Source organism: Sciurus carolinensis, chromosome 18, assembly GCF_902686445.1.
Source record: "Sciurus carolinensis chromosome 18, mSciCar1.2, whole genome shotgun sequence".
NCBI lineage: Eukaryota > Metazoa > Chordata > Mammalia > Rodentia > Sciuridae > Sciurus > Sciurus carolinensis.
Genome location: NC_062230.1, coordinates 4,873,905 through 4,899,849, shown reverse-complemented (window position 1 = coordinate 4,899,849; position 25,945 = coordinate 4,873,905). Strand labels below are relative to the sequence as shown.

General features: G+C 64.5%; 1 protein-coding gene across 1 annotated transcript in view; it reads left to right on the top strand.

Annotated features, from left to right (window-relative positions):
• The window catches only part of Gtf2ird1 (GTF2I repeat domain containing 1), an 86,147-nt gene that overhangs the window by 13,831 nt on the left and 46,371 nt on the right, over nt 1-25,945 (top strand). The window contains exons 2-7 of the mRNA XM_047533466.1: nt 16,491-16,619; nt 18,126-18,267; nt 20,241-20,396; nt 22,254-22,437; nt 22,992-23,299; nt 24,556-24,645. Of these exons, the coding sequence (XP_047389422.1) occupies nt 16,491-16,619; nt 18,126-18,267; nt 20,241-20,396; nt 22,254-22,437; nt 22,992-23,299; nt 24,556-24,645 (1,009 nt within the window). The remainder of the gene's footprint in view (nt 1-16,490; nt 16,620-18,125; nt 18,268-20,240; nt 20,397-22,253; nt 22,438-22,991; nt 23,300-24,555; nt 24,646-25,945) is intronic.

The window sequence follows — 25,945 nt, the reverse complement described above, 5'->3', positions numbered from 1 at the left end:
ATCCCGGCTTCTGTCCCCAGCACCACAGAAACTAAAAGCAAATACGTGTCCCTTCCACACAGGGCCAGGCGCCAGGGCTCCCACCCGGCCCCGCCACACCGGGGGGACAGACGTGTCATTGCCGGGGGCAGGAGAGCCCACGTCCGGGGGATCCCGGGGGCGCTGCAGCTCAGCGGGTGACGTCAGGTGAGGCAGTTGTCCCTGCTGCCTCTGAAGGGGCCCTGTCCTCCCTGCCCCGGGACCTCCACACGTGCCAGCCTGTGGCCATGTGGGCGTCGCTGAGCCACTGGCCCCCTTCGGCTCCCGGGCAGCGAGGCAGGGCGGGTTTGAGCCTCTCACTGGGCTGACCAGCTCCTGACCAGGTGGGGCCTTGGACCAGATCCCCAGGTGTCCCTCCTAGTCCAGCCGGGGAGATGGGGAGCTGGGGACTTGAGGTGTGGGCTGGGACCCCTCCATCCAGGGGAGGTGGGTCTTGGCCCCGCTTTCTCTTTTATCCACGCTGCAGTTCACTCAGCGTGACGTTTGGTTGGCTGGCTGGACGTGTCATGGTGGCCCCATGGGGTTGTGTTGTAGTGATGTCACAGACGTCAGTCTGTCCGTTGGTGATGTTGGCACAACCCCAGCATCACTGAAGTGGCCCAGGCACTGTTGTGGGCTCCCGGGGTTGGGGAGGCTGGTGAGGCCACCACCCTGACGAGGCCTTGGGTCTGACCGCCATGTCACCTCCGTGTCAGCTTTCATCCCCGACAATACCCGACGCGAACAGCTGAAAGGGGGGAGATCTCCTCTGGCCAACTCTTTCAGAGTCCTGTCCACCATCGGCTGGCTTCTCTGCTGTGGGCTGAGGTGCGGCAGAACATGGTGGAAGGGCGAGGGACGGAACAAGGCTGTCCGCTGGTGGCAGCTGTGAAGAAGAAAGCTAGGAAGGAGCCAGGGGATGGACATAGTCCCCGGGGCGCCCGAGCCAGGGGATGGACATAGTCCCTGGGGCGCCTGAGCCAGGGGATGGACATAGTCCCTGGGGCGCCCGAGCCAGGGATTAGACATAGTCCCCGGGGCGCCCGAGCCAGGGATTAGACATAGTCCCCGGGGCGCCCGAGCCAGGGGATGGACATAGTCCAGAAGCCCCATCTCTGAGCGTTGCTGTATTGGGGAAAAAGCCTTCAGCCCATGAGCCTGTGGGGGACATTCCAGAGCTACCCTAACCTCCCCAGTGGACGGGATGAGCCTGGACTCCCTGTAGGGTGGGGGCCCTGTATTATCACCCTGGGTTGGCAGAGGGCTCCGTGTCCAGGCCTGTGGGAAGGGAGGGATACCTGGAGTCCTGCACTCAGGTTGGGGGACCCCCTGGCAGGACCCGGGAGCCTGGCCCGCAGTCAGAGCCAGGTGTCCCCGTGCAGCCCTGTTCCCTCGGGTTTCCCTGAAGAAGGGCACGAGCCCCTGGGAGTCTGCTCTGCACCCCTTTCTCGGCGCCCTGGACCCCCAGCTCCACTTCCCCTGCCCCCAGTGCTGCGCAGCTCCTCCCCCACTGGAAGCCCTCCTCAGACGCTGACCTCTGACCTGCCTCCCTGTCCTCCTCTGCCCGGGCCCCCACCTCCCTTTGGGCTCCTGTCCTCTGGGCCTCAGATCCCTCTGATTTCTCCGTCTCCAGCCTCCCCAGGCAGTGTCACCCACGGGGCCCTCGCTGTACCCCACACCTCCAAACATGTCCCTTCTGCCCAGAACCGCCCCCCAGGCCTCCAGCCATTTGCACGAGTCACAGTGGCCCCGGTTGTCCCTTGCTCTGTGGCTCGGCCTCCCTCTGTGGGGGCAGAGGCTCCCTCCAGGCCTCCTCTCTGGCCTCCGCCCTCTGGTCTCAGCCTGCCCCTTCCCCAACCTGCCCTGCCCCGAGTCTAGGCCGGGCCCCACTGTGCCCTCCAGCTCACATGCCAGCCCCTGCCCGCCCCGCGTTGTCCCTGCCCCGAGGGCCTCCCAAGGGCCCAGGCCTGACCTCTGCAGCCAGGCGACCTCTGCACCCACCACTTCCGGCCCTGCCTGGCCCGGCCCCGCCCTGGACGCCGCCGCCACGCAGAGCTGGGCTTGCCCCCAGCTCGCCCACTCCTGAGCCCCTGGCCAAGGCCACTGCCCTGCTCGGGCTGGCCGCGACACGTGGGCGGCCCTGGCTGGCGCTCGGGTTTCCTGGGCAGCCGGTCACCTGGCACCCCTTCAAAGCCCTTGCTCAGCATTGGTGTCGAGGAGAGGTGGGTGCTGCAGGCGGGGGGTGTCCCTGGAGGAGTCGGCCACGGGACGTGCCCTCTGCGCCGCCTGCCTGGCTGCCCTCCCGCCGCCTGGAGCTCACACGTCACGGCTTGTCATCTCTGGAGGAAGTGCCGTGTGCGGGGGTCGAGGGGCGTGAAGGGCTCGGTGACCACCACACCACGTCGTTTTAAATTCCAGTCCTCTGTTGTCACTGTCCGGGCCCCTCCCAGCCTGGGGCCCCTTGGGGGCGGGAGCACCTGCCTTTGGTCCCAGGCTGCGTGGGGCCAGGTGGAGCAGGGTCCTGCGAGCTGGTGGCCCTGGGGACTTGTGAGTCTGGGCCTGGCCCGTCAGCCCCTCTGCTGGTCCTGTCCCTTGCCAGGGCCCCTGCTGGGAGCCGCACCCGCCCGGCCCTGCCGCCAGCAACCGGGAGCTGGTCTCCAGGGCCAGGACGCCAGTTGCCATGGACACGCGGGCCCCAGGCAGGGCGGCTGCGGCTCATCCTGGTCTCCCAGCGGCAGCCCCTCCCCGCCAGGAGCCTCTAAATAACGGGTGGAAACAAGACCCAGCCAGGCCGCCGCCCTCCTGGGGGGAGGTCCAGGGCAGCCGCAGCCCTGCTGCCCCAGGGCCCCTCCGGGCTGCGCCTGGGCGGGGCAGCGGGAGGGTCCTCTGGGGGAGCCCGGTCCCCCCTGCTCCTGGGAGCACTGGCTCGTCCGTCCTCAGCCCGGCCAGGCCTGCCGCCCTGCAGTCCCCGCGGTCCCTGGAAAGCCCCTGGGCCTGCCTTCTGCCCTGCCCTCTGCCAGCCCTGGGGACCCTTTCCCGTGCTGCATGAGGTTGCTGCCCTGTGGTTCCCAACCGTAAAAGGTGTACCCAGCGAGCTTATGAAGAACGAGGGAAGGAAGCCCACCCGCAGCTCTGGCCACGGAGGACGCCTGCCGTTTCCCCCGGGGCCCCTCCGTGTGTCCCTGAGGTCATCTGTGGGGCAGGGCCTCGGGAGGCCTGCTCGGGCCGGGCCTGTGTGTGTGTGTCCAGAAAGCCTCTGTGAGACGTCGCGCACCAGTCTTTGCATTTTGGATGAATTTCTAGGACACACTCAGAACCAGAGTCCCGGGTTCTGGGCTGGCAGCGTGGTTCAGTGTCAACCCCTGGACAGCAGCTCGGGAGCCCGAGGCAGGAGCATCTGGATCTCAAGTTCAAGGCCAGCCTGGGTGACTTCGCAAGACCCTGTCGCAGAATGTTGAACGGGCTGGGGATGTGGCTCAGTGGTGGAGCACCCGGGTTCAATTCCCGGTACCTGGGAAAAAAAGAAAAACGTGACATGTCACCAGGTCACCAAATTCCTTTGCACAGTGGGCCGTGTTGGCCCAAGGCCTGGGGCTGGGTGAGCCTGGGCCAGGCAAGCGTTAGCTGTAGGCAAGGGTCTTCCCTTGGACTCTGGCCTGGTGACAGGGTGAGGGGGGACCCTCGGAGGCCTGGAGCGTGACCCCCCAGCCTCTGGGCCCCACGGGCCTGGCTCTGCAGAGCAGACAGAGGTGGGAAGGGGCGGCTTGGCTGTGTTGGGCGCCTGACGCCGGGTCCCAGGACCTGAGCCTTCTATTGTCCTTTGATTACCCATGAGGGGCCCCTCCCCAGGGACCTGCAGACCCAGCACCCCGGCTCCCGACAGCCCCGTCCCTGCCCCGCTGGGAGCCGGCAGGGCCTCTGACGGGCCTGGCCGGGCTTTGAACTCGTGGGGTGTGCCCTCGCGCCCCGGGCTTTCCTCGTCCTTGCGACACTCCGCGGGGCTCTTGTGTGGGCAGGAGGCCCGCCCTCCGTCTGATGTCTTCCAACAGCCCAGGCGCCGGGGGTTGCGGTGGAGGCAGACGCCCCGCGGCTACTGAAATTGGGATCCCACCTGAATTATTGCTCGTTTTCCAGGAAATAACGTTAGTGTCCCTGAAAGCCCTCTGGTGCGCAGGAGATCCAGGCTGGGGTGCAGCCTGTGGCCGAGGCTCGCCTGCAACCTGCAAGGCCCTAGGTCCCCAGCACCCGCCCCCCCAAAATCCCAAGTGGCCTTGCGTGGGCCCCGGGAGAGCGCGCTGTGTTGGTGTGGACCTGGGTCCCTGGGCAGAGACCGCCAGGCCGTCCATCCCACTGGCCTTGTCCCCCTGCCTCGGGTTCCCCGGATGGACGAGGGGTGGTGGCATGAGGCTCCGACCAAGGGTGCGCTCAGAAGGGCTGGGAGGGGGTTTGCTCGTGGGATCCTTTACCAGCTCAGCCCCCAGGTGACAGAAGGCAGCTGCCCAGCCCCCGCTGCTTGACCCCAGGCAGGTCACCTGGAGGTGCTGCAGAAAGCCCTTCAACAGGCTGGGCAAGTGGGAGACAGCGCTTGACCGGCCCCACCCAGGGAGGGGATGGTAGTTCATCCCTCCATCCTGGGACCGTCGCCCCAGTGGGTAACTGGCCTTTTTGTTATTTTTGTTTTTTGGTTTTTTTGCTTCCGGGGATTGGACCCAGGGTGCCTAACCACGGAGCCACGTCCCAGCCCTGTTTTGTATTTTATTTAGAGACAGGGTCTCACTGAGTTGCTTAGGGTCTTGCTAAGTTGCTGAGGCTGACCTTGAACTTGTGATCCTCCTGCCTCAGCCTCCTGAGCTGCTGGGATCACAGGCAAGTGCCACCGTGCCCTTCGACCCTCAGACTTCTTTGAGGCTGGCATGAGTGAGCCTGGCCTCCACGCGGGGCCTCTGGAGCCCGCATCCTGGCTCTGGGTGAGCATCACTGGCTGGCGTCACAGGGTGGGTACACACTCACTAAACAGTGGCCACCGACAGCCCAGCCAGTCATTTCTAGCTGCGCAGCTCAGTGGCCAGCCACCTGCGGTCACCTTATCAAGCACCCAGTTTTCAGGTGCTTTTTTTCTTGGCTAAAGGAGAAAGACGGTGTATGGCTTTGCTAGCAAAGGAGAAGCACAGAGACTCCTGTCCCAGAGGCTGAGCTCCCGCCCCTCAGCAGGAACAGGGGCTTTAAAGAGGTGACTCAAAGGTGACATTCTAGGTGTCCTCTGTCTGGAGCGTAACTCGCTTGTTAATTTGGGAGAGTCGTTTCTGAATCTTCTGGAGCCATCCCCAAAGTCTGGATGACGTTCTTCCCGTGCTGGGTGTGAGCTCAGGACAGATCACTCTGCCCAGGATGGGGAGGAGGGTGATCCTGTTTCCCGAGGTGAGGGAGGAGCAGGGGGAGAGGAGGGAGGAGCAGGGGGAGCGGGAGGGGCCGAGGACATGTCCATCTAAACACAGGCCCAGCCCCGAGGGCAGGGCTGCCTCTGAACCCTGGAGTGGAGCCGGAGCCTTTCCCGAGGGTTTCTGCCTTCCCTTCCGAGAGGGGGTGGAGTTGGGGGAGGTGACCCGGGATCCTGCTCCCCTCTGGTGGGCTGTGGGCAGTCCAGGATCTGGGACGCTGGCAGTGCCCTCCTGTCCGTCGGAGGCTGACTGCTCTGGGTTCCTTGCGGGTGCATCCGCCGTTTGGCCTCTGGGAGTGGCTTCGTTCACGTAGTGTGCCCTCAGGGTCCAGACTGAGGGTCGAGGGCACTTTGCCTACCTGTTCGCTGACCCGGGGCTGCTATGGGTGGGGTGGCCATAAGCGAAGGGGCCTAGAGGCCTGTGGCTGCTGCTGCATCCTGGGGTGGGCCCGAGCCGTCGCCTCTTTGAGCCCCTGATCCACTGCTCTCGGCCATCCTCCAGCATCCGCTGAGGCTCTGTCCAGCCTCAGACGTGTGCCGGGTGGGAGGCTGGCCACCTCGGACTCGGGACCAGGAGCTGGGGCTCAGGGTGGAGGGACGAGGCTTTGTGGGTGGGGTCATGGGTGGACACCCCTGGGGGAGGAGCAGGTGCAGACTTGAGATCCAACTGGCCTTCCGCGGTGAGGAGCGACGGACAGTGCAGCTCACCGGGCAGCCATGCAGCAGAGGCTTGGAACAGTAGATCCCGTTCAAGCTTCCCGACAGGGTGGGCGGGTGCCCATTCCACAGATGAGCAGGGTGAGGTTTGGGGAAGGAGTTCAGGTGCTCATTAGACTAGCTGGACTCAGAGGGGCACTCCACCACTGAGCCACATCCCAACCCTTTTTTGTATTAGAAACAGGATCTCACTGAGTTGCTTAGGGCCTCGCTAAGACGCTGAGGCTGTCTTTGAACTCTCGATCCTCCTGCCTCAGCCTCCTGAGCCGCTGGGATCACAGGCGTGCACCACAGCACTCTCATTCTTGAACTATACCTGGAATCGTAGCTTTGAAAGCTTATGGGATCAATAAGTTCTAGTTCATTTATATCCCACCCTATTGCAGAAGTTATTTGAAAGACTCATCAAGCAACATGGTAAGATGGGCCTGGGGACGTAGCTCCAGGGCAGGCGCTTGCTAACCTGCACCAGGCCCCGCTTCCGTCCCCTCTGTCCTGGCAGCGGCTTTCATCATCCTGATCTAGGGGGGCTGCAGCCCCCAGGCAGGAGACGGGAGGGGAGAGCACCACCGCCTGCTCTCTGGAATGTTCTGCCTTTCTGTTTGGGACTGGCTGGCTGGCAGAAGCTGCCCGGCAGCCATGCCTCGCTGCAGAGGAGCCCTTGGAATCCCTGGGAATGGGTTCCACATCCAAAATCCGAGGATGCGCAGGCCCCATATGTAAAATGGCGTGGAATTTGCGCAGGACCCGTGCCCCTCCCCGCTGCACCTTAAATTGTCTGTAGCGGACTTGTGACATCCTGGCCCTGTGATGGCACGTCAGTAGTTGCTGCAACACACAGTTCAGGGAATCCTGACGAGAAAAATCTGTACGTGTTTGGTCTGTTTCTCAAATATTTTCAACCCAAAAGTTAGTAAAAATCTGTGACATGGAACCAGTGGACAGGGGGACTGGCTTTGTTTGTGTTCTAGCTTCCTCAGGAGTGGAGGGCGGAGGAGAAGGTGGCTTGTGAGCACTGAGTGAAGCAGCCACAGTGTCTACCTCGGCGTGCATACTCGGGGTCCATGCACACTTGGGAGCTATGCACACTTGGGATCCATGCACACTCGGGACCGTGCATGCTCGGGGTTCACACACGCTCTGGATCCACGCACACTCAGGGCCCTAGACTCTTGTGGGTGGGTCACAACCCAGGGTGTCAGCTCTGCGCCACCAGGCGGAAAGGAAGTCTTGTTCTGTTGTAAGGTAGACCAGAAGTCAAAGCCCAGCGGGCAGCTCCACACAGCTGGTCAGGGAAGACTCAGGTAGGCTGCTTCTGGCTGCAGGTGGAGGAAGGCCACGCAGCAGGTGCCCTGAGCAGTGTGGATCTCCAGTGTCAGTGCAAAGCCTGGAGGTGGCGGGTCGAGTCTTGAAGACCAGGTCTTCCGGTCTGCTCTGCTGTGCTCTGCCTGAGACCCACTTCCTGGCTGCTCTTCTGAGGGCCATGGTTGGGGTGTCTGTGCAGAAGGAGGCCACCCGAGGCTCTCTCCAAGCATCAAGCTCGCCAGTAGCCCTCACGACTCCAAGGCTGGGATTGGACTGGTGGCTTCTTATCCCAGTCCCTGCCATGGGGACTGGAGGGCCCTGATCCCAGCCAGAGACCCAGCCTCACCTATGGGCCTTGGACATGATATGTCCCTCTCCCCACTCATGCAAGAGTTCAGTCCCCAGAGTCTTATGTTAGCAGCTTTTGAGTATGGAAACAAACCAACTAGGGAGTTTGGGGTGGGTTTTGGGAAGAGGTTAGATTAGATTTGGCCACTAGGATGGGCTCCCATGTTTGAATTCTGGTGACTTTAGAAGGAGAGACCACACAGACCAGCCCTCTCCCCCAATGTGCTGCAACCAGTGGGACCCTCACGAGAGCCTGGATCATGCTGTTTGGACTATAAACCTCTTTTCTTTATAGAGTGGTCTGTCTCAGGTGTTTTGTTATAGTAATGAAAAGCTGATTGATAATACTTTGGGAAGGCCCTGCTGCCCCAAGTACCTGCGTTTAGATGCCAGGACATGGTGGGTGAGCTTGCTTAGCAGGAAGAGAAGGACCTTTGGGGTCTGGGCCAGGGTTGGGACACAGGTATCCTGACCACAACTCCAGATTGCCTTCCACTGCACTGTAGGCAGGTGTGAGACCCCCTCCAGCTCAGTCCAGAGCCTGACCTCACACGGAGTCGAGGCAGGGCTGTGGCCTGCCATGTCCTCCCCTGGCTACAATAATGGGTGGCCAATGGGGTGTGACCAGAATCCAAGACCCCCGGGATGCCATCCCCACTGGGGAGTCCCTGGAGCAAGAGATGAGTATCCAGAGGGAGGTGGGGCTGCCAGGGAGGAAGGATTGCCCCCTCCCCCCCAGCCAGGAAGGGCGAAATCTCTCTTTGTTTGTTCTCTCAAGCTGCTTTTTGGAGAAACACAGGCATATGGCAGAGCGTGGTGCGGGGGCGTGTTTGGGTGGAGTGTGAGCCTGCTTTTGCCTTTTGCACGGTTGGGTTTATTTTTTCCATTGGCTCCGGCACCCCAGCTGGCCCAGGGGCAGTGAGACTCGAGTCAGAGACGCTTCCTGGGTGTCTGCAAAAATCCGCTTCTCCCGCGGCACTTCTGGGGTGTCCGTGGGGACGGTTGGAGAACTTTCCAGCAAAGCCAGCCTTGAGCTTCTCAGAGGTTGAGCTGAGGACAGTGTGTCTGGGGGCCCGTATGAGTTTGCCGAGGCTGCTGTAACAAGTATGGGCAGATTGCCCCTCAGCCACCAAGCTCAGCACCGGACGTCTTGGACTTCAGAGCTTGTTGGATTTTGGAACGTTTGCCTGTGCGTCGTGACGTATCTTGGAGTTGGGACCCGAGTCTACAGTTGCAGTTCACTCCTGTCTCGTCCACACCTCATGCGTACGTGGCCTGAAGGTGATTTGTTTGTCGTATTTTGTACGAGGAAGTGAACGCAGGGGTGCTCCACCACTGAGTGCATCCCCAGCCCTTTTTATATTTTATTTTGAGCCAGGGCCTCGCTAGGTTGCTGAGACTGGCTTTGAACTCGCGATCCTCCTGCCTCAGCCTCCAGAGCTGCTGGGGTTACAGGTGTGCGCCACCGCGCCCGACCACAAGGTAATTCTACACAGTACTTTTGGCATGTCTGTGTTTTGACTGGGACCCGTCCTGTGAGCTCAGGGGTGGGAAGCTGGGGGAACGTGGTGACCTGGGGACCTGGCCATGGCGTTAGGTCCCTTCCCAGAACATCGTGGCTCTTAGAGCAGTTCGGGTTTTGGATTTTCAGGTCAGGAAAGTTCAACCTGTTCCACAGACACGGTGCCTTGAACAGCCCCGTGTGTATCCCGCCATGTCTGGAGGTCAGAAGCCCTAAGTCAGCGCGTCTCGCTCAGAGCAGGGTGTGGGCGGGCCCGCGCCCTCTGCAGGCTCCAGCCTCACTCTCCAGCCTCTGGTGGCCGTGGCTCTCCTGGGCAAGTGACCGCGTCCCTGGGGGTTCAAGGCCAGCACGGCCAAGGTCTGTCTGCACTTGGCCTTCTTGTCCGTCAGTCCCCGCTGCGTGGACGGGCGGCAGCCTCCGGGCCTCCGTGGTCGCCCAGCGTGCCTCCCCTCAGCATGGGTCACCCACAGAAGGTGACATTCACACACTCCAGGAACAAGGACTTGGCTGTCTTTTCAGAGCCTATGGGGAGTCCCTAGGGGCAAATTCGAGTGGCCCTTCTTGCTGCCCGGCTCTGCTGGCGAAAGAGGGCAGGCGGAGACTCCCACTGACCCTCTCTTCCCTTCCCGCCTCCGCTGTCCCCCCACTGGACCCTCCTGCGCGTGTGCACGCACACCGAGACATCTGCCACACCCGCCCCTTCCCCAGCACTGCCCCTCGCGCATCAGCGTCCCAGGGTCTGCACTTGGGGTGTGGTTATCCCTGGCTGCGTAACAAGTAGCCCCGGACCTGGTGAAGCAAACCACAGTCTGGACTTATTTCAGCCTCTCACAGTTGGGGGTTGGCTGGGCTCGGCCAGGCGGGTCTTGCTCAAGTTCTGTCCCGTGGTTGCAGTTGAAAGGTGACCAGGGTTGGGGTCCTGTGAGAGGCGTCCTCCCTTGCTGGCCTGGTGCCTGGGCTGGGGAAACAGCCAGGGCCCTGGGGCATCTCCGGCTTTCTTGGCATTTCCAGCGTGGTCCAGTCAGGACAGCTGGAGACTCGTGGCCACTGTCGCAGAGTAAGTGGGAAGCCAGGGGACGTAGTGCCTTTGGGGACCGGGCCGTGGAGTCCCCACAGAGCTCTTCCAGGACCTGGCTGGTTCAGAGTGGTGAGGCCTACATTCCTGAGGAGGGGCGTGAGGTGTCACCTCGGTGGGCCGAGCGCCAGGGAACCTTTAAACCCCTGCCAATGACTGGGTGGCGGTTCGCTTGCGGGTGGATTCGGGGGTCCTCGGTACCCAGAAGATGTCTGGAGCGAGTGCAGGCTCCCGGCAGTGTGTCCCCTCAGGCTCCGGCTGCTCCTGTGGAGGACCCCGAGCAGGGTCCCTGGAAGCACAGCCTGGTCTAGAACTGGGGGCGGGGGGGGGGGTGCAGCAGGAGCGTTTCCTGTGGCGGGTTCCAGAGTCCAACTGCAGCCTGTGCAGTGGGTCCCCTGGCAGGTGGTCTTCAGGGTCCTCGTGCCTGGGTCCCCTAGTAGGCGGTCTTCGGGGTCCTTGCGCCCGGGTCCCCTAGCAGGCGGTCTTTGGGGGTCCTCCTGGTGGCGGGATTCCCTTCCTGAGTCAGTGTCCCGCCTGCTCTTCTGCAGGGTTTGCTGAGGTGCTCACCTGCCTCGATGCCTGGCTCTTGCTCAGGGGCCGCCATGTCCACCTGTGCAGGCCTCTGGAGATCCTGACCTCCAGGTCCTGGGTGGACGGCGGGGGTGGAGCTGCTGGCCCCGTGATCCCGTCCTGGGGGGGGGGGGAGCTGGCTGTTCCCACGAGGCCCTTTGCCTTCCTGCCGTGGCGCCCGCCCCGCTCCTCTGTGTCCCTCCAGCCGCGTCCCCACCAGCACTGGTCACGTTCTGGTTTTTGTTTGTTTGTTTGCTTGTTTGTTTGTTTTTTATCGTAACCATCCTACCAGGTGCCAGAGGGTGTCTCGCGGTTGTTGGGATTTGCGTCTCGCGAGTCGTTAGTGACGTCGAGTGTCTTCCTGTGTCTGTCGAAGGTCTTGGAGCGGAGTCGTCGGGTGGCATTGTTGCTGTTATGTTTTGGGAGTCCTGAGTATTTTCTGGGTATCGCTCCCTCATCAGATGTACAGTTCGCAGATATTTCCCCCGTTCCTGGATGGGCTGTGCTCCCCGTTCCTGGATGGGCTGTGCTCCCCGTTCCTGGATGGGCTGTGCTCCTGGAGTTGCTTTTTTTCTGTTGATATTTCCCCAAACTTCTCCTTCCCCTTCACCTCTGGATCCAAGTCGGGCTTCTTCCCTTTGCTGCTGTCCAGGGACGCGATGGCGTCATCCCCCACCATGTACCCAGAGAACGCCTGTCCACCCTTCAAAACCCATTTCGGGGCTGGGGCTGGGGCTCAGTGGACAGAGCGCTTGCCTCGCATGCCCAAGGCCCTGGGTTCAATCCCCACCAGGAAAAAAACAAAACAAAACGTTTTGGCCGCTGTCAACCCGGAAGCCGGGGTGACCAGCCCTCACTCCCCCAAAACGAGGTGGATGAAACGTGCAGATGGAACCCGGGCGACCCTTTCTCTCTCCACGTGGAGCTGCCCGGGCAGGCTGCCCCGGCCTCCTGCCAAGGCCCGTAATTCTCTGTGGAAACACTGACCTGGGGGCGCCAGGGGGCAGAAGGGACCCGGCCCAGAGCAGGCTGCATGCGTGGGGGGTCCAAGCAGGGAAGGCGCCCAGGGCTGCCCCTGCCTCCCCAGCCTCCCAAGGGCCCACACCCTCCAGCCTGGCAGAGCCACCGCGGCCGCTGGCCCTCCCTGAGCTCACTGCCTGAGACCCACCCAGCTGATGGCCAGGCGGGGGGGCCACTGGGTTCTGTCCCTTGGCGAGTAGCTGATGAGCACGGGGACTGGGTGACTGCCGGGTTCAAGGGTGTGACGGAGTGAGGCCCGCCAGGCCCTCCCTGGGCACCCCTGCGCTGGCCCTGCTGGTGCCTCGAGGAGGACACGGGGCCTCCCCCGGACCCAGCGGAGAAACAGGCCCCGCCGGGCAGTCTCCCTGCCGGCTGTGGTCCCGGGGCCAAGGGGCGGGCAGCACGGAGCACCTTGACCTGCGCGCAGCCTTCCCAAGCGAGGGCCCTGAGCCCGTGTGGTCTGTGGGGTGGAGGGCCCGACCTGTTATCTCAGGTCCCCGCCTGGGCACCTCCTGACTGCGGTCTTGCCTGGTGGCAGGCCCGCCTCGGGCCTGGGCAGCACCTGCTCAGCCAGGGACGCAACTCTCGGCTCGTCTCTGGCTCCGGCACCCGCTGGCCTCCAGCCCTGGGTGGCCCACGTGGCAGGCAGGACGCAGAGGCCTTGGAACCTGGGGAGCAGGGACATCCCCAGGGACACCCAGGCCCGGGCCCTGCTGCACGTCAGAGTCCCCGCGAACTTAACGGCACGGCCTGCTGGGCCCTGCTGTCCGGGGGCTGCCACCTCTGGGCCCCGGAGCTCACCAGGCGGGTGATTGGCAGTCTGCTGGCCGCAGGTGGGCAGGGTGGGTTGGGACACGGAGCGAGGGCAGGTGTCACGGGACGCTCCAGAGCCCGGGCCTGGAACCCAGCACCTTCCAGGTGACACCCCTCCGCCTGCCCTGGCTCTGCCCTTTGGGGTTCACACACAGACCACCGACCCCTGAAGGAGATGGCGTCCTGCTCTCTCCCCCCGCAGGTGAAGTGGCCCCTCGTCCTCCTCGCCTCGCTCCCTGGCCCCCACCTGCGTCCCCAGGCCCGTCTCTCACCTCAGTAAGCGATGTCGATAGTTTTGGACTCAGAGGATGGACATGCACCTTCCTGGTTCGTGTCCATCCATGTTCTTGGCTGCCGAGGGAGACGTGTGGGCCCCTGGCCCTGTTGGTCCTGCGTCAGGACGGGGGCCGGTGACCAACTCTCCACGGTTGCCTGGGACCGAGGACTCTGTGCTAAATCCAGGCAGTTCCTGGGCAACCGAGGGCCAGCGGTCACGCAGGCTGCAGGTCAGCGCTGCCCTCGGCCCTCTGGTCTCTGTCCAGGTCGCTGTGGGAGCACAGCCCTCCCGCCTCAGACTTGGAGGCAGACAGGCCGCGTCCCCACTGCACACAGCTGGGCCCTGGGGAAGTCCCTCTCGTCTTAGAGAGGGACGCTGTAGCAAGGACGCTCACTCCAGACGTTTCTGACGGGCGGCAGGTGATGTGGGTGCTGAGGTCCTGGGGACGCAGCTGGAGCACCTGTCCAGATGCCCGTGTGCCAGCGGGGCGGCCCACACGTGGACACGCGGCCAGCCTCCGTCCTCCATCCCCTTCGGCTCTGCCGTGGACCCCGTGCGAGCAGCTGTGGGCTCCCGCGCGGCTCCTGGCCGGGGGTCGCCAGGCCCTGCCTGCAGGGCGCCTCCGCTCCAGGGTGGTGGACCTGAGCGCAGTCACTCCCGTGTGTATCTTGGTGCCCGTGAGCACGGGCAGGGCTGCAGCCGGGGAACGGGGCAGACAAGCCTCTGGCCTCGTGGGCAGGAAGCGGTGGTCCAGATGCGGCAGGTTCTGTGAGGAAAGTTCCAGGAGGGGTGGGCGGTGAGTGGCTGGGCCGCAGGCTGCTGGCCCTGGCAGGAGGTGGCCCCAGACCTGGCCGGGCCTGGAGCCTGGAGCCTGTGCAGAAGGCAGAGGGCGGTGCCCACGGGGCCTCCGTGCAGGGGGCCTTGCTGAGGGCGCCCAGCGGGGCGGCCTTGGCACGTGCGAGGCTGGTGGCCTGGACTGCAGGTGGCCAGAGGCGGACAGATCGGGTGCGTCTGATGCTGAGCTGGCAGGACCAGGATGGTCCTGGAAGCAGGCGGGAGAAAGGAGTCAGGACGGTGTCCGCGTCCAGCCTGAGCCAGTGACCCTCGGCAGCGAGTGCGTGCTGACCGCTGTGCCCTCTCGGGAGCCAGAGCCTCGTCTGAGTGTCCCGATGTCCTTCCGGGTTGCCTGGGCTGGGGCTCCCCTCTGACAGCTCGTCTCCCTGGCTTCTTGGTTGGTTGCTCGTGGTACTTGGTGTGCCCTGTCCCCTGGGCCCCTTGACCTACGAGGAACGGCAGCGGCTGGTGTGCCCCCCGGGCCTGGGTCTCCTCCGGGCACCTGGGGCAGCGGCTCCTCCCTGCCGCCCCCCCCAGCTGTACCCCTCTCCCAGCCGGGCTCCTTCCTAACCTGATTAGGACTCTGCCGGAAGGAGCCGGAAGGAGCTGGCGCGAGTGCCTGGGGCTGCCCTGATTGGATTTGGCCTCCCCGAGGGGAAGCAGCCCTCGGAGGCCCTGCTGGGAATGGACCCCGGGGGTGGGGCAGGGGCGGGGTGCAGCAGCAGGGCCTCTACTCTAGAGGCTCCCAGCTGCCTCCGCGAGGGTCCTGGTGGACTTTTTGCCACCAAATGGCCAGGGCCACGGCAGGGCCTGCCTCCTGGCCCATGAGCGGTGTCATCCGGGGTCCACCCGCCTCCCAGGGCCCGTCATTCCCTCTGCCTCCCTCCAGTCCCTGGATTTCCAAGTTTCAGAACACTGGGACCTGCAGGTGAAGTGCCTCCTGAAACGTTTAGAAGCAGGCTATAGATTTTTTGGGGGGTGCTGGGGAGTGAATCTAGGGGCGCTCAACCTCTGAGCCACATCCGCAGCCCTTTGTTGTGTTTTGATTTTTGGGACAGGGTGTCGCTGAGTTGCTTAGGGCCTCTCTGAGTTGCTGAGGCTGGCCTTGAACTCGCGGTCCTCCTGCCTCAGCCTCCCCAGCTGCTGGGATGACAGGCGTGCACCGTGGTGCCAGCTCTGATGTACATTTTGACCAAGCGCCAGCTGGCCGGCGTGGCTCAGTCTTCAGCCCCAGCCAACGAGCAGAGTGAAGCAGAGCTGAGGCCAGAGCCAGCCCCGCCCGCTGCCCGCCCGGCTCCCCTGGGTGTTTCTGTCACCTGGGCCGTCACTGGTTGCCTAGCGCCATTCTGTGACGGGCACCATACGCCTCGGCCCGTGGCATACGTGGGGCCCTGAGGTGGCCCTGGGGCAGCAGTGCGGCTTATTGTTGGAGGACAGTGTGGCCTCAGAAGACGCCCTGGGCTTGTACCCTCCAGGCGCCAGGACCTCTGCCCGCCCGTTCCCCAGCTGCCCAGTGGTATCCAGAGTCCACATCCCTGGGCGCTTCCAGGCCTGCAGCCCTGCCCCGCCCGTCCCCCTGACCTGGCCACCGACGCCCAGCCAGGGAGCAACTCAGCCCTGGGACTGAGCCCGGGGAGGGAAACAGGGCCCCCCCTGGGCTGTTTCTGGTTGCACTGGGGACGGGCAGCACTGCCCTGGGGCAGCTGGTGGGCCCTGCTGACTCCGGGGTCAGGAGATCGGGAGCAGGACAGAGCCCGCCGAGGGAGGCTGCCGCCTCGCGCTGCTCGCCAGGGCCTGGGGGGAGGCCTTCCTGGTCCGCAGGCGCCCCAGGACGCGGACAGGCACCTCTGCCCCGCAGGAGCCCCTTAACAACGGGACAAAGTCCTGCCTTGGGGACGCGCCAGTCAGGGGAGGCGGCCTCTGCCCTGCGCCGTCTACACCCCGTGCTGAGCCCCACGGCAGGCAGTAGACCGAGGCTGGGAGGCCAGGGCAGTGGCCTTGCCCTGGGGGCACGCGGCTTGCTCTGGAGAGGCCAGCGAGGGCCCGGACCAGGCTGGCTGGCGGTGGGGCTGTCGATGCCTGTGATGGGCTGAGGCAAGGGACTCAGCCGGGAGGACCCTGGTGTCTTTAGGGGGCGGAGGCGCGAGGGGAGGCAGGCAGGGAACTAGAATGCCAGAGTCCGGAACTCCAGGGGCAGTAGGGAGCCATGGAGGGTGTGTGAGCAGGGGAGGGCCGCCGAGTGGGGCAAAGGTGGGATTGGGGCCTATCTGGAGGCAAACCTGGCGCTGGGCGTGGCCAGGGGGTGGGGGTGCAGATTTGGGAGGTCACGCCAAGAGAACCCTCTGCCAGTTACGCTGTCCCCTGAGTCCACACCAAGCAGGTCTGCGTGGGAACCACCACAGGTTCTGGAGGGCTCGGATTCCATGAGGCACGTGGCCTCCATCTGCCGAGCCTCGGAGTCCGGGGCCTGGGGTGGGGCGGCCAGCTCCACGCGAGCCCTCCCTCGGGGCTGGGTGCCCACCGCCCTCTGCCCTCCGTCTCCCTCCCTCTGCAGGTGACCATGGCCTTGCTGGGGAAGCGCTGTGACATCCCCGCCAACGGCTGCGGGCCTGACCGCTGGAACTCCGCCTTCGCCCGCAAAGAGGAGATCATCACCAGCCTGGTGTCGGCCCTGGACTCCATGGTGAGAGTGCCCGCCTGTTCACGTCCCGTCATGTCCGTCCCCGGGGGGCCGCCGGGCTCTCCCGGCCGGTTAGGAGGTAACAGTATCCTCTCCTGGGAGCAGCAGGGCCCAAAAAAATCTCTCTGCCTCTGTGTTTTAGGATGATGTAGTTGACGCTCAGAGAGGGCAGAACTTGGCCTGGCGTCACACAGCATAACTAGTTTTTAAGGCCCCTGGCCACAGTGGCTTTTGGCAGTTGGACTGGGATCAGTTAAAATGAAACAAAGGAGACGTCCAGCTGTTCAGTCACAGGCGACTCACCTCAAGGGCTGCGTGGCCACAGGTGCAAACAGAGAGCGTGGCCTTAGCTCCAGAAAGAGGCCCCGGGCAGCGCCGGGTGTTTCAGAGCCTGGGAGGAGGAGCCAGTGACCCCATAGCTGCCCAGCGACTGAACAAGGCAGCCCCCGCCGCCTCTGGGCCCTTTAAGGATTTCCTGGGTGACCCTCACGGTGACAGTGACGTCCGGTGTCCTCCAGAGCTCAGGACAGGTCCTCGGACAGCCTGCAGGGACACGGGGGGCTCCCACGTTTCCTGGTGGCCTCGTGCTCGGGGGCCTTCAGGCGAGGGGCCTCTCTGGCCCTGCTGGCCGCTCCTCCCTGGCGGAGCCGGCGGCCTGTTCGGTGTTGGGTCCGTGTTCCGCAGTGTTACGCGGGAGCGGGGACGGGCTGTGCTCCATCTTAGAGAGCAGGAAGTGAGCACCCCAACAGGAGACCCTGGGGGTCGGGCCTGCTGGCCCCACGCCGTCCCCAGGAGACAGGATCATGGTTCAGAGAGGTTGAGGAACCATCCGCGGTCACACAGCACAGAACTTCTAATCAGAAGCCAGACTCGGCAGCCGTTAGTGAGCACTTAAGAAAGATAGAAAGTAGCATTTATCAGGCGCCAACTGTATACCACAGATCTCGCAGGCAGGGTTTTCCTGCTGAGGCAGACGCTCAGCCCAGATGCTGGCATCTGAGGGACCCTTTGTGCTCTGGAGCTGCAGCCTTGACTCGGGACTGGCGGACCCACAGAGGTGGCGGGTCAGAGGTGGCTTCCCGCCAGCAATCTCCACCAAAAGCCTCCCGAACTCTGGGTGCGGGCTCCTTGTCCCCGCTCTGCAGATGGGGAAGCCGGAGCCTGGGCCCGGGCCCTGTCCCCTGCCAACGCAGGAGGTGCCCAGCCGCAGGGAAGCCTCTCTGCCTGAGCCCAGCTTCTGCTGGGGCCCATCCCTCCTCCTCCAGGGTCTGAGGACAGTCCAGGGCAGGCAGGACTGTCCCCGGGCTGGGCCGAGGTGGGAAGACCCCAGAGCAAGGGGGGCCTCAGAGGCAGAAGCGGAGGGCATGTCCCCCTCCCAGCCAGGGCTGTCCCTCACTGTCCCTCATCCCACTGTGGATTCTAAGACCGGGACAGTGGAGGGCGGCCGCTCCCGGCGTGGCTGGGTCCCAGGGACTGCGAGGCCCTTCCGCTCACTCCCTGCGCCCACAGTGCTCGGCGCTGTCCAAGCTGAACGCCGAGGTGGCCTGCGTGGCCGTGCACGATGAGAGCGCGTTCGTGGTGGGCACCGAGAAGGGCCGGGTCTTCCTGAACGCCCGCAAGGAGCTGCAGACGGACTTCCTCAGGTTCTGCCGTGAGTACTGTGCCCCTCAGTGCCCGCCCACCCCCGCGGCCTGTCCAGCGCCCTGGTCCATCGTGGCTGGCTGCCTGAGGCCGGTGGGCCGGCCACCGCCGTCTGCCTGTTTGTGGGTGGGGACACAGGCCTGGTGTCTGTACCCAGGTCTTCCCTCAGCCGTGCGTCCCTGAGCCAGGGCCACAGGCACTGGTCCGGCCATGGTGGGTGGGCGCGCGTGCCACAGGCTCACCCAGCAAACCCCTCTGTCCCCACCTGGGCCCTGGGGGTGGGCACTGTCAGGTAACTGCCCCAGCGTGGTCATCTCGGCTGCCTCTGGGGGCTCCTGGGGACAGCCTGAGCCCAGGTCCAGGCCAGGCACTGCCCAGTGGGGCATGTTCGCCAGGGGTGGCCCTTGGTGGCCAAGGGAGGCCTAGCGGGCACATGCCGCCCCTGTGACTCATGGCGAGGCGGTGGCGAGTGGGTCTGGGGTCCTGAGGCTGCCGTTCTCCCCGCTGCTCCCCGTGAAAGTCAGGGGGGTGCACAGCTGGCACCCAGGGCCTCTGCCGGGGCCCAAGCCTCCCGTTGCTGGGCCTCCGGGCCCCTCGTAGCCCAGCAAGCCTCTGCGGCCCCTCCAGACCCGGGTCCCCGGTCCTCCCTCTCCTCAGCCTTGGCCGCTGCCTCTGCCCAGCTGGAAGGACCTGGAAGACCTTCCCAGCCTCCAGAGCCACGTCCTCCGCCCTCCTGGGCACCCCACACTCGTGCCCCGCGCCCTCTGGCCCCCCCACGTCTGCACCCTGTGCCCTGGACCCCTCCAGGGGCCTGGTGCCTCCTCCTGAGGAGGACAGCGTCACCTTCCTGCAGGGCCCAGCCCCAGCCCCGACCCTGAGCCCGGTCTGCTGGGCCCCGAGCACAGGCTGGGGACGAGCCAGGGGCGCCTGCTGCAGCCAGGCACCATGATCCAGAAACCACCCAGCCCTCCGAACCCCGGCCTGTGAGCTCCCGCGCTCGGGTGGGAAGCTCCTCACGCCCCGGCAGGTCCGGGTCACAGAGCCTGAGACCCGAGACATGGCCCAGGGCTGCGCGGCGTGGACGTGGCGGCCGGAGCTTGGGTGTAGCCTGGGTCCCCCGTGTCCTGTGTATGAGTGAAGATCTCGAGGTGCGGAAGCCCCGATGCCCCGTGCCCGCCCCAGGCGTGGGGGTGAGGGTGCTCGGCCGGACCCCCAGCCTCAAGCTGCTGGTCTGCAGGGACGCGGGTCCTCGGGGCCAGCACTCAGCGCCTGGCCTCCGCCCCTCCGCAGGCCGGTCAGTGGGGGCAGCTGCTTCCCCTGCCCGTGCCCCACAGCCCGACCTTCTCCGGGGTCGGGGGGCTGCTGGACTAGCCACACCCACCGCCACCCGCCTGCAGGGCGGGGAGGGCGCACCTGGTGCCCAGAGCCAGAAAGAGCCACTATTTATAGCCCCAGGGACGCAGCTGGTTTATTTCCAGCCTTGCGGATCCCAGAGGGGAGCAGGCCGGGGCGGGAGGGGGCTGCCGCAGGGCCCTCCCACCCGCTTCCTGGGGCCGCTTCTAGCATGTTCCACGAGGGTCCAGGTATGCGCCCAGGCCCCCAGCCTGGCCGGAACCTGCCTCCTTGTAGCTGATGGCCTCCTGAGGGGGTCCCGTCGTCTCCGCCTTCGGCAGTGTCGAGAACGGGGGACCAGTTGCTGAAGGTGGAGAGCATTAGCCTGGGGATGGTGGAGTGGGTGGCACGGACGTCTCTTGAGCTACCATGGGTGTTCAGACTGAGGCTCAGAGAGGGCGGGGCCTTGCCGAGGTCACACAGCAAGGTGGAGGTGGCCAGGCCTGGCCCTCGCGGGGCGGCCAGGGCGGGTCCTCGTCACCCGTCATCATTCGCCGGTGCAGCTGCCCGACAGTGGGCAGCGCCTCCCAGCCCGAGGCTGCATTTTGAGACAAGTGCTCACGGTGACCCGGCGTGCCCTGTGTCCCCCAGGAGGGCCCCTGTGGAAGGATCCGGAGGGAGAGCACCCCAAGAAGATGCCTCGGGGCGAGGGGGGCTGCCGGAGCGTCCCGCGGTCCTCCCTGGAGCACGGCTCCGACGTCTACCTGCTGCGGAAGATGGTAGAGGAGGTGTTTGATGTTCTTTATAGTAAGATCCTCCTCGCTGCACTCGGGGCCCCGGGGTGGGCGCCCGCAGTCAGACTCCCCGGCCCTGCACCCCGAGGCTCCATGTCCCACCCAGTCCCCTTCCTGAACTGCCACCCCGGCCCCTCCGCCACCCCGTCCCCTCGGGTCAGTTCCAGCTCTGCACTGGAAACGGCCCCGGGGCTGGTGGCTGAGCCCCGTGGTGGGGGAGGCCCTGGCTCCGTCCCCAGGGCTGCAAGATAGATGAGAAAGGCCCTCCCCCAGGGTCCCAGGCCGGCTCCTGGCCACCTCCGCCACTCCCCTGCCCAGGCGCCAAGGTGTCTTCTCGGAGCTCAGTCCTCCTCGCCTTGGGGGCTCCGTCACCTCGGCCTGCGTGGGGCCCTCCCTGGCTGTCCGGTGCCTCCTCCAGCCTCGTCTGCACGCTCAGCTCCACCGGCGTCCTGACCACCTCCCAGAACCCGTCCTGTTCCCCAGCACACTCTGGCCCTGCTGCGTCCTGGGCGGCTGCCCTCTCCATCCCTGTCTGGGGGACACCTGTGTCACGCTCTGAGGCTTAGCCTCAGGGAGCCTCTCCTCCTGGGATGGGGCCCCTCTGGCACCCACTGTCCCCTCTCTAGGGTGACGCTTGCCCTTTTTGGCTGTCCCCAGCCTGCAGGTTCAGGGCCCAGCTCCGGCAGGTGCTCGGAGCGTGTTTGTTGAATGACTGAGTGAGCGACACTCAGCCCGGCCCATCCTGCAGAGGGCGGAGAGAAGGCCTGGCTGGCCTCTCTTGGGGAGAGATTACGGGAAGTCTCAGAGCCCCGGCAGTGACCTTCACACTCCCTGGAGGACCTTGGGCAGGTCCCTGGGGACCCCACTTCTTTTGTCACGAAGTCGTTTTATGTATTCGTCCCTTACCGCAGGCTTTGGTTGTGTGGAATAGAGATCTGGGAGGAAACTTGCTGGCTTGGGATCAGAAGGAGAAGGCCGAGGGTGGAGGCCCAGAGGCCCTGGGTACCCTGCTGGCCACCAGGGTGGAAGGCTGGTCTCGCACACTGGCTGTGCTGCTTGGTCACTTTGCCAGCCATGGGGCCGCGTGAGCCCTGCTGCGCCCCTGCCCATCTGGCCTGGGTCTCTCTTGCTCACCTCGGGGGGCCGGTGGCTGAAGGGTCCAGACCTCTTTCTGGCTCTGGGTGGGGACAGTGGTATGGAGTGACCAAAGGCATCCCCAAGCCCTGACCCTCTATCCCCGCCCTCCCTCCCTCTGTCCCCCCCCCCACTCCTCCAGTCTGATTCCTCTTCCTCTCCTCCCCATTTCTCGGAGTCCCCTCCTCTGCCACATAGATGTGTGGGTGTGGGCGCAGGGGTGGGACCCAGGGCGCTTCCCCATGAGCCGCATCCTAGTCCTTCTATTTGTTATTTTGAGAAAGCATCTTGCTAAGTTGCTGAGGCTGGCCTCAAACTTGCGATCCTCCTGCCTCGGCCTCCTGAGTAGCTGGGATTACAGGCTTGGCCACCACTGAGTCCCCTCTTTGTTCCTCCTCTGTCCTCTTACTTTCCCTCGTCCTCTCCCTTCATGCCAGGCTCTCTGGCCTGCTGGCCCCTCCTCCGCTCCGTCCCTGCCCTCCCTTCTCCCTCACCCCAGCCCTGTTGCTGCCCGGAGCCCCTTCCCCTCCCCAGAGCTCGAATGGAGAGGGGTAGCTGTCCAGGGGAGCAGGCGGCTCTGCCAGGGTGCCCCGGCCCTCAGTGCGCACGGGGCCCTGTCCTCAGCCAGCAAGGTTTCCCCAGGTCTGTCCACCCCAGGCCCCGCAGCAGGGGGTCCCTCCACACCTCCCTGCTAGCCTGGCTGCCTGGTGCTGAGCCCCTCCTGCTTCCCTGACAGGTGAGGCGCTGGGCAGGGCCAGCGTGGTGCCCCTGCCCTACGAGAGGCTGCTCAGGGAGCCGGGGCTGCTGGCCGTGCAGGGCTTGCCCGAGGGCCTGGCCTTCCGGAGGCCGGCTGAGTACGACCCCAAGGCCCTCATGGCCATCCTGGAGCACAGCCACCGCATCCGCTTCAAGCTCAAGAGGTGAGGAGGCGGCCAGCCCGGCCCGGGGCACTGCCCAGCCAGAGCGCAGGGGACCCAGGTGTGGCCCGCGAGGCCAGGCGGATGGCCAGTCTCAGAGCAGGGGCGGAGCCTGAGCGTGGAGCTCTCCCAGGGGACGCTTGTTGCAAAGTGACCTTTGCTGCCCGCGAGGCGCTCCAGGTGCCAGGGACAGTGTGTGCGGGAGTGGAGGTTGGGGCCTCCGCGGGAGGCTGAGCTGGGGTTGGAGGCTGGGGTTGATGAGTTAGCAGCTCCCAGGAGGTGGGGTGGTTCAGGCCGGGCGGGGAAGGCAGGCAGGCTGCGCGTGGGACCCGAGTACCGGGGCCCCCAGAGTAGGCGAGCAGAGGAAGGGAGGCAGCCGGCGGAGGCCAAGGAGCAGGGCCACGGCCTCCAGTGCCCAGCCGGGGCTCTGGGCATACCACCCCCTGCAGGCCGGGGCTGCTCCTGCCGCCCCCACCCAGGCAGAGCGTGAGGGGCTCTGCAGGGCAGCGGGCACAGGGCAGGACATGCGCGAACCTCCCGCGCCCTCTGCTTCCCAGGCCCCTCGACGAAGGCGGGCGGGACTCGAAGGCCCTGGTGGAGCTGAATGGCGTCTCCCTGCTGCCCAAGGGGTCTCGGGACTGCAGCCTGCACGGCCAGGTCCCCAAGGCCGCCCCGCAGGACCTGCCCCCCACCGCCGCCTCCTCCTCCGTGGCCAGCTTCCTGTACAGCGCCGCGCTCCCCGCGCACGCCCTCCGCGAGCTCAAGCAGGAGCCGCCCGCCTGCCCGCTGGCCCCCAGCGACCTGGGCCTGGGCCGGCCCGGTCCTGAGCCCAAGGCCCCCGGCGCCCAGGACTTCGACTGCTGTGGTAACCCTGCTGCTGGGCCCTGAGGTCTGGGGCCGGGGCGTGGTTGCGGGTGCGTCTGGGCGGAGGGCGTCCTGGCTGAGACCCTGTTGGACCTGGGCCTTTGCTCAGCCCCCTGGACCTGGCGGCGCCTGAGGGGCGTCCTCAAGGAGTCCAAAGGGAGTGTGCCCATCAGCCGTGTACATTTAATGAGCACCTAGTACTTACCCAGCCCGGACCCGGCCCTGGGGCAGAAGAGCAGAGCAGTGTGAAGAGAGCTTGGCTCCTTTCCTGGCTCTTCTGCCCAGTAGCTGTGTATGTCTGAGCCTCGGTTTCCTCATCTGTGAGATGGGGTTGCTTGTACAGATTCAGATTGCTATCCCTTCTCCAGATTGCTTGGGGCCAGAACAAACCAGAGGTTAGAGTGTTCCCTGATTTTGGAAGGTGTGCATATGCGTAATGAGGAATGTGGGGATGTCTAAACACGAAATTCCTTTCTCTTCCCTCCATGCCTCTTGTAGGCAGCCTAGATGTCATCTTATGCTTTTTTTTTTTTTGGTATTGGGGTTCTTTGAACCGCTGAGCCATATCCCCAGCCTTTTTATTTTGAGACAGGGCCTCACTGTTGCTTGGGGCCCTGCGAGGCTGCTGAGGCTGGCCTCTAACGTGCCATCCTCCTGCCTCAGCCTCCTGAGCTGCTGGGATTCCAGGTGTGCGCCTCCGTGCCTGGCTTTGAACAATTTTTTTAGCACACCTGCTCTGTGACTCGAACCCATCCCGAGGCCAGGTGTGGAATTTTCCTCTTGTAACTTAGGGTTGGCTCTGGCCAGGGCTGTTGGCATGACTGAGTGACAGAGCAGCGGCTCCAGCAGAAGTCAGCTTCCCGGGCGGGGGCGCGGCCGGGGCAGTGAGCTCGCCTGCCGGGAGAGGCCCTGGGCTAGGCAGGCCGAGTGACCGCTCTGGGAAGCAGGGCAGGCTGAGCTGCAGGGGGCGTCGTTGCTCAAGTCCAAAGCGCAGAGTAGGTGCTTTTAAGTGATAGTGCTATTAAGGGAAGGAAGACAAGTCAGAGTGCCTCCCCCAGCGTGCGGGCTGACTGTCCCCACCTGGAGAGGGTGACCGCCCACACCCACTCTGGGGGCTCTGGCATCTGGATAGGAGATTCTGGTACAGGTGACGCGGGACCCTGCTCAGGGGACGGCCTCGCGATCCTGTCACAGGCCGGGTGCCCGGGGCTGGGTGTGAAAGCCCCTGGAACCCGTACCCTCCTCTCCCTTGTCCAGGACAGAAGCCCCCGGGGCCGGGAGGGCCGCTCATCCAGAACGTCCACGCCTCCAAGCGCATCCTCTTCTCCATCGTCCACGACAAGTCAGGTAGGCAGTGCCCACGGCGCCAGGCAGACGGGTGCTGGGTGGGTGGCTGGCTGAAACGGAGCTGCATCCACCGGCTCTTCCTGAGAGAAGGAGGAAGCCCCCGCCAAAGGGGCCGAGTCGGCATCGGGTTAGCAGAGCGCCCACAACGTACTCCCGAGAAGCCCTGGTGGCCTCATAGTCTCTGGGGGTCAGGAGCTCAGGAGCGGCTTGACAGGGTGGTGCAGGCTCGGGGTCTCAGCCGGGGCTGCTGTCTCGTCCAGAGGCTCAGCTGGGGCTGGAGGGTCCACGTCCAGGCCCACTCCTGTGGCTGTGGGCAGGGGGCCTCAGCGCCTCACATGTGGGCTGGTCCTTCCAGGACTGCTTGAGCTTCCTCCCCACGTGGCAGCTGGTTCCCCCCGAGTTAGTGATCCGAGAGGGAGTGGAGAGGCCCTGCCTCAGAAAGTGCTGGTCACTTTCACCACATCTTATCACAAGAACCCGAAATTTGATCCAGCCAGCACTCACAGAAGGGTTACGCTCCACCTCTTGAAGAAGGACTAGTGAAAAAAAAGAAGCCGGGCGCCGTGGTGCAGGCCCTTCATCCCAGTGGCTCGGGAGGCTGAGGCAGGAGGATGGCGAGTTCAAGGCCAGCCTCGGCAAAAGCAAGGCCCTAAGCAACTCAGTGAGACCCTGTCTCTAAATAAAATACAAAATAGGGCTGGGGATGTGGGTCAGTGGTTGAGGGCCCCCAAGTTCAATCCCTGGTACTACAAAAGATAAAATTAAATTAAAAAGAGGAAAAAGAAATGCAGGGCCGTGCTGTTCAGTGGCAGGCACTCGCCTAGCATGCTCAAGGCCCTGGCTACGTTTGCAGCACTGCAAAATAAACAGAAGCCCAAACACATACGTAGGCAGATTTCGGAAGAACCGCAGAGGGAGTGAGAACAGGGAAATGGGCCGTGGTCGTACCAAGATGAAGTGAACTGAGGCTCTCTGGCAGTTTGGCTCTGAGGGTCTTCACCTCTAGTCAGAGGCTCTTTAAGAAAACCCAGTCCCCTGGCACCAGAATTGGGACCACCCTCTGCCCAAACAAGGTCCAGCCCTTGTGAAGAAGCGAAGGAAATTGGCCGTCCAGGTGGAGGAGCCTGGTGGAAGGCAGAACACGGGGCAGTGTTGCTGGGGCCCCCTCGTGGGGTCTCCGGCAAGGTTCTGAGTGCCAGTCTTCCTGACTGCAAAACGGAAGTCAGAGCAGTGTTCAAAAGTTCCCAGGGGCCAGGCATGCTGGTGCGTACCTGTAAATCTAGCACCTTGGGAGGCTGAG